Raw genomic sequence first — 7,221 nt, 5'->3', positions numbered from 1 at the left:
TCCCCACATCGGAGCTCAGAACTTGGGGGAGAGGGGGAGCCCACCTCTGGGCCCCACCCCAGGCCCCTGCCCTACGTCTCCTTCACGGCAAAAGTCGGGGGAGAGGGGTCGGGGGAGCCTTGAGTCGTGGTCTGGGGGAATAGAGGCTGAGCACACAGGGCCCCTGCCCCGAGGAGCCCCATCCCGGGGGGGGGGCTGATGCCGCAAGGGCGTCCTGGCTGGGAGCGAGGGGCCGACGTGGCCCTTGGAGAGTCTCAGGCATGCGAGGAGCTGGGTCTCTGGACCGGCGTGGCTCGCGGGGGTGGGAGGGCCGAGCCCAAGCCAGAGCGGTGTGTGCCCGGAAGGGCCTGCCACCGGCGGGGCCCGGCCACGAGGGGCTGGCTCTGAGTCCTGACACTCCTCAAAAAACTCCACAAACTATCCCGTCTTATTTGGCAAAAGCTCATGTTTTCAAAGTTCAAAGACTCCAACAGCAGAAGGAAAAGGGTCCTATGGAAGGAGGAGGAGCACGAGCCGTGGGGGAGGGGCGGCCCCGGCAGGGCCTGCGGCCGGCGGAGCCCAGCTCGGCTCCCGGAGGCGGCCGCTGGTCTGACCAGGCACCAAGGGCGCCCAGGCCCCTGGGTGCCCGCGGACCTGCTGGCCCGTCGTAGTGTTCGCCGGCCCGCGCAGGGCCCTCCGCGCCCCGGGAGGACGCCCCGTCCCCTAGCCTGGAGAGGGCCCGTGCTGCTCCAGCTCGGCCTCCGGCCCAACGACCAGACCAGTGGAAACGTCTTAACCTAAAAGTCCCGCCGAACTCACCCCCCACCCCCCACGTGCCACGGACACGCACGCCCGGAAGCCGCTCTGGTACCTACAGTGCAGACACACACGCACACTAGAGAGAACTATACAGACGAGTCCCAGCACAGTGAGAGCCCGCGGGGGGCTGCGGCCCTCTGCGCTCCTGGGGCGCGGGGGGGGGGGTGTGAACCGTTCGGGGAGGCTGGAGGCAGTGCCCGGGCTGCTCAGAGAGGCCCAGGCACTGAGACCAGGCCACGCGCCCCTCCTTGGAGCGAGGGCCCCACTGCCGGCCACCTTTCCTCCCCTTCTGGAGCGAGGCCGGTGCTGCCTTCAACACCCGCTGCTTTCCGAGTGGGGCGCAGGGGACGGCCCCTGCGTGTTGGGGAGCAGCGGCGCTGGCCGGCCCCCCCTCAGCCTCAGGGCTCCCGCTAAGGTGGTGGGGAGGGTGGGCCGGGAGCCGACGAGGAAAGTGCAGCTGGCCGTGTGGGCCGAGGACAGGGCGGTCACTAAGGCAGTGCTGCGGGTGGGTGAGTCGAGAGAGGAGGAGGAAGGCGGGGCCCGGATGCGGCCGCCCAGGGCCCCAGCGAACAGGGCCCGGCACCCGGCCCAGGGTCATGTGGCCACGGCCTCCAGGTAGCTCTGCAGCTTACGCACGGTGGTCTCGTCCAGGGAGAAGAGATCGAAGTCGAAGGTGGTGTTGGTGACGTTGAAGTGGCCCGTCTCCTCGATCAGGTTGACGATCTAGAAGGTGTGGCAGGGTGGCGTCAGGAACAGGGGGCGGGGGCGGGGTGGCCCTCCCCCCCCAGGCTCTGACAGGGGAGAGGAGTTGGGGAGGAGGAGGGCTCCCTGGGGAGGCATGCTTGGGCAACCCCAGGCCTCCCGACCCGGGGTGGGGGCGGGGCACCGAACCTGCTGCAGCACGTTGCGCTCCCGCAGGGCCATCAGCCTCCGGTGCAGCTCCACCAGCTCGTCCGTGTAGGCCTGGGGGGGTGGCGGAGGGGCGCTCAGCCCGCAGCCGCGCCAGCCCCTGCCGTCAGCTCAGCCCACCCTGCCCCTGAGCCCACCCATCTTGGCTCAGGGCCCAGGGGAAGAGGAAGGCCAGACAGGGTACCCGGTGGGAGAAGCGCATCAAGCTCTGGGGTCCTGCCCCCGCCCCCAACCTGCCCAGTCCCAGCCCGCCACCTTGTCATAGGTGCCCCTCTTGAGGATCTTCTCGGGCTTGCTGCAGGACTCCGGGCTCCTCCGGCCTGATGCCTGCAGGACAAACCGGGGTCTGCTCAGAGCTCTCGCCTTCCTCCCCTCCTCCCGCCCACAGGAGGCCCTCCCTTCTGTCCAGGGCCAGCCCATCCTGGCGAGCAGAAATCTCTCCGGGGTCTGGGGGGCGGGGGTGGGGAATCAAGCCTCAGCCTCCAAGTCTTGGAGAACCACAGCCCAGGAGCAGGCCACGGGCCATCCCTCAGCCCTACATCCAGGATGTGCGGGCTGAAGCAGAGACCTGATCACCCAAGAGACCCCCTTCTCCTCCTCCTGACTGGGCCACGCGGGGCCGCCCCCCACCCCCTTACCTTGTTGTTGGGTGGGGGTGGTTTCTTGGAGGGAGGGGGCTCTCGGCTGGGCAGGCAGGAGTCGGCGCTGTTGTCACTCTCGCTGTCACTGAAGCTCAACCTGAACACAGGTACACCGCTCCGTGTCAGACCTCCTCCACCCACTGTTTCAGGGACCTGGGCTGCTGCCCCGTGGGCCTGGCGTCCACCCCATATTCTCGTTTCCGCGCTCCCCTAAATCGACTTCACTCAGTTCTAGGCAGCTACTGCCAATAGAAAGCAGCTCCCGCTTTCCAAGCACAGAGCCCCAAGAGCAGCGGGCCGGCACCCTGAGAGGCTCGGCGGGGGGTGGGGGGCGCAGGGCTCCTGGGTCAGAACCCAGCCCGGGGGTGGTCTGCTGGTCTCGCTCCTGGGCTGGGTTCTGCTGCTGGCGGCCGAGCTGCGGCGCTCTGGGCAGCAGGCCTCCCCCGCCAGGGGCCCGGGGCAGCCTGTCCTGGGGATGAGCGGTCAGGCTGTCTCAGAGAGAAGGGCGTGAGGACTCGGTTCCGAATCCCCCACACGCACGAGCCTAGAGCCACGTGTCTCTCACTCCGTGTCGGCACTAACCGTGCCGGCCGCCGTCCTTAGCATTCCCCAATCTCCGGAAGCCCAGGACGCAGGTGTGGAGGGAGCCCATCCGTGGGCCAGGCACACACAGCACCCTTGGGAAGACCCCGTCCAGGACCTCCGGGCCCTGAGGACACCCCAGGGCCGACCTGGGAAGGAGCAGCCTGCAGCTGCGGCTGCCCAGCTCCTCCGCCGCACCACTGGTCCGCCCGCTGCCTTCTCCCGCCGCCCGACACCGGCCTCCCCAGGGAGCAGTGCGAGAAACAGCGGGGCCCACAGAGGCCAGAACCTCAGCCCCGGGGGGCTCTGTTCTCACTGCCCTGGGGTCAGGGCTGTCCCGGCCTTGGGAGGGTGGGTGGGCTCCTCCCACAAGCAGCACCCAGCCCCCGGCCCCCAGGGCCCTGCTCTCTTCAGGGCCCAGAGGCTGCTCTCTCCCCAACTCCCGCAGCTGCGGGTCCCCAGGAGCGAAGGCAGGCGGGCAGGTCTCCTCACTGCCCGGGCAGCACACGGCGTCAGCCAGGCCCAGGCATAGCCCCGGTGCCCCACGCACCCTTCAGTTCCCCTGCATCTGTGCCCCCCCGCCCAGCAGCTCCCCACAAGGCAGACAGGACAAGGTGGGGTTCTGTCAGCTCATCCCAAGCAGCCACAGGGCCAACGTGGCCCCTTCCCCAGCGCTCCAGAAGGCCCGACCTTCCACGTCCGCCCCTAGAAAAGGTGCTTATGCACATCCGGTCCCTGTGCGGCTCGGGGAGCCTCTCAGGAACAGGGCCACGTGTGTGAGCGCTCACCGCCCCCCCCACCCTGCACCACACCGGGCAGGGCAGGAAACAGGTTCCTTCTGGCCTGGGATGGTCCTGACCCACCCTGGCCCAGCCCCATCAGCCCCATCAGCCCCATCTGCCCTGCCCCGAGCCTGCCCGCCAGAGCACAAGCCCCTTTCCAGCCTCCCTCGGCCGCAGCTCTCAGGACGGCACGGTGGCCACCGCGACCGGCACAACACCACTTGAGCCCCCCGTCAGGCTTCCCTGACCCTCGGGGGTGCAGACTCAACGCCCAGCCTCTCCGAGACACGGGCTGCTGACTCCAGGTCGAGCCGATCTGCTGGCCCGGCGCCAAGGCCGACACCTGCCCTGGGCTGGAGGCTGACCACACACAGCCGTCCTGGAGGCGGGCTCGGTCCAAGGGTCTGCGGGTGCCCAGTGGAGGAGCCTGGCTCGCCCTGCTCCGAAGAAAGGACCGACGTCCCCTGCCCCAGACCAGCGGGCAGCCACAGCATCTCCCCATGCTGGGGTGTCCGCAGCTCCCAGGAGAGTCTTCCGTCCGTCCTCACCCTGTGCCACCCATGTGGGGGAGGGGGAGGGGGGAGGGGGAGGTGGCCTCCTGGCCCCAAAGCAGAGGAACAAGCCCCCCTCCCGCCGAACCACCGTGTAGCCTGGGCCGGGACTGGCCCCGGGCTGCCGGGCACTGCCTCACTCCCTTCTCTGGTGCTGCCTGTGCGCCGTGCCCTCAGCACCCCCGCCCTTCCGGCCAGCCGGCCGCCTAGAGAGCCTCAGCCTCATGGAACCGAGCACGCAGACCCCAGGCAGGCCCTCCTGGCCCTACCTCCCCAAAGCCCCCCAACTGCAGCAGAGGCAGGTGGAGCCACCCCGGGTCGCCCTGACGCCCACCCGGCTCGCTCCCCGCCGGCCCGGGCACCTGGAATCCCTGCCAGCGTTCGTCTTGCCGGAGGCCTCCTCGCCTGACGAAGAGTCGTCCTCGTCGGACTCCTCGGATCGCAGGTCCTCCACCATGGAGCGCAGGGGGCCTGGGGAGCGCGGCGAGGGAGAGAGAGGAGGGCAGAGAAGGAAGATCAGGGCTCTGCCTGGCCCTACAGGCTCCCCTGCACACTCAAAGGCCACATGGAGCTTCCTGAAACCATGACCCCAAAGCACAGCCATGCAAGCCTGCCTCGGAGGTCCCTCCCGCCAGAGTGAGGTCTGCCACCCACCCCTAAGAAAGGCCCCCGTGGCCACCCTCTTCCTGAAGGACCCCGTGGCTCCTCTGCCCCCTACCTTCCTGGCCCTGCTCGCAGGACTCCGGCCCCTGGCCCTGCGCACAGGCCTCTGGCCCCTGGCTTTGCTCGCAGGCCTCTGGCCCCTGGTCCCGCGCACAGGTCTCCGGCCCCTGGCCTGGAGCAGGACTGCAGGGTCCCTCCATCACCCAGGCCGATGGGCCAGCCCTCCTCTGCTCTGGGTGCAGGGAGCACAGCCTCTGCTAGAGCCCCAGCTAGCCAGCCCCGGCCAGGGAGGGCGAGGCAGCCAGACCTGGGGGCTACAGCACCCTCCCGGGCTGCCTGCGCCCCTATTTGGGCCTGCCCAGCCCTTCGGCAACCCCCTCCGCTGCTCTGGGCCAGCCGTCCTCTCCTCTCTCCAGAGGCTCACAGTTCCAGTCCCCTACAGACGGCATCTTGGTTTATATTCCTGTTACCAAGGCAACAGAGGGACACAAAGCCCTCAATTACCTTGGTCACATGATCCTGCTTGGGCAGGTTCCCCCTCCCTTCCCCGTAGATAAGAACCCTTGGAGAGAGTGTGGGCTTTGAGCATCCCATCCCCCATTCCCCTCAGCGACTGCTGTCTGAATTCCAGGCCAGACCCTCCCCCCACCCCAACCCCCCCAACCCCCTGCACATGCTCCAGTCCCCAGCTCTCCCCAACCCTTGAAAAAAGATTCGAGACTGTGGGGGCAGGAAAACCTTGGCCCCATCCGCCAGAAGTAATGCTTCCGGTTTGAGGGTGAGCCCCTGGCTGCCTTCTCACCTCAGCACCCTGCAGGCCAGGGGCCCCCAGGCCCACTCTGCACCCGAGGAAGGCCCTCCCTGCTCTGAGGGCAGCCAAGTGGCACTTTGGCCTTCTCCCCCTCCAGCCTTCCCAAAAGGGACGCAGGGAAAAGACAGAAACGCAGACTGCTGGGGTCTGAGCCTGACTGTCTCCCCCGCTGCCCCGAGAGCCATGCTGAGGTGGCGCAGGGATGGGTGTGGGGGCCGGAGGGGAAGGGGGTGGAGGAGGGGTGAGGACGGGGTGGGTGAAGATGGGGCAGGGGTGAGGTGAGGACGGGGTGGGGGGAGGCAGAGGAAACAGCAGCCTCTATCTGCTGGGGGCAGGGGCAGGGGCAAGGAGGGGTGTCTGCTCAGGGGTGAGGCCCAAACGAGAAAGGGGCCCCTCTCCAGAGACCCAAGGCCATAGGCAGGCAAGGCTGAGGCCCCCCCTGGAGACAAACACCAAGGACAGAAGAACCGGAAAGAGCCCCACTTCTCACGCCCGGCCCCTGGGTGGGGGGCGGGGGGCTGCTTCTGTGTCGCTCTTTAATCCGGACGCCCCGAGCCTCCATAAACCTACAGACACGAATCTGGGGGCCTGGTCTGGGAACGTCCAGGGCCGGGCTCCCCCAGTGTTCCTGTCACCCGGGGCCTTCCCTATCACCCACCCCACGTGCGCACCCGCGAGCGATTCTGGCGTTCAGACTCGGGGTGCGCGGACGCCCAGGTGGGCAGCGAGCCCCATGCAAGTCAACGGTGCGGAGAAGACAGTCGTGACGTCCTCTGGAGCCCAGTCCCCCGAGCCTCACTGGCTCCAGGCGGCCAGGGGCTGCCCACGCCCAAGAACACTGCGCGGGCGCCGAGACCCGTCCCCCGCCCGCCCTCCACGCCACGCACCTTGACTGTGGTTCTGGGAAGGCTCGAAGTCCGAGTCCGAGCTCGAGTCGGAGCCGGAGCTGGAGTTGGACGGGCTCGACTGCGCAGACTTCAGCCCGGGGCAGTGGGGGTGGGCAGCGCGGAGGGAGAGAAAACAAGAAAATCTTTCAGTCCCGAGGGAAGGATTGGGCAGCACATGCCCTCTGGGTGCCGGAGCGCCTGGCCAGTCTCCACCCAGACCCTGAGGCAAAGGGTCACCAAGGCGCCAGAGCCAAGCATCCTCACACAAGCTCCGGGTCCCCCTGCGTCCCAGGACACCAGTTTGCATTCAAAATGCAACGAAGGGACTCGAAATTCCTAGCACTCCCAGGACAAGCTGCAGGCCACACGTCCAGTCTGTCCATCCCCCGGGGCAGGAGGACAGGGAACTAGTAGTTAAGCTCTTAATGCTGTGCAAGGGTTGGCGGTGGGGGGTGGGGGGGACGGGAGCGACAGCGCGACTGAGGTGGCTCATCTCTCTGTGGGCCCCGCCCTCCTCCGGCGGCGGCACGCGCTGGCTGCTGTGGGCAGTGGTCCTGCGGGGATCGGCGGAAGGGAAAGGTGGGCACAAAACCCATC

At 68.2% G+C, this 7,221-nt stretch overlaps 1 protein-coding gene across 2 annotated transcripts in view; it reads right to left on the bottom strand.

The window, feature by feature from the left end:
• Window positions 1–689: 689 nt before the first annotated feature.
• Window positions 690–7,221, bottom strand: part of MLLT1 (MLLT1 super elongation complex subunit) — a 63,117-nt gene continuing 56,585 nt past the window's right edge. For both annotated transcript variants that reach the window (XM_044254435.1, XM_044254436.1), the window contains 6 exons: window positions 6,625–6,712; window positions 4,626–4,734; window positions 2,346–2,445; window positions 1,963–2,034; window positions 1,690–1,761; window positions 690–1,521 (listed from right to left, as the gene is read on the bottom strand). In XM_044254435.1, the coding sequence (XP_044110370.1) occupies window positions 1,393–1,521; window positions 1,690–1,761; window positions 1,963–2,034; window positions 2,346–2,445; window positions 4,626–4,734; window positions 6,625–6,712 (570 nt within the window). In that variant the 3' untranslated portion in view covers window positions 690–1,392. The remainder of the gene's footprint in view (window positions 1,522–1,689; window positions 1,762–1,962; window positions 2,035–2,345; window positions 2,446–4,625; window positions 4,735–6,624; window positions 6,713–7,221) is intronic.

The sequence above is a fragment of the Neovison vison genome, chromosome 6 (genome assembly GCF_020171115.1).
Source record: "Neovison vison isolate M4711 chromosome 6, ASM_NN_V1, whole genome shotgun sequence".
Lineage (NCBI taxonomy): Eukaryota > Metazoa > Chordata > Mammalia > Carnivora > Mustelidae > Neogale > Neogale vison.
This window is presented reverse-complemented; position numbering and strand designations above follow the sequence as displayed.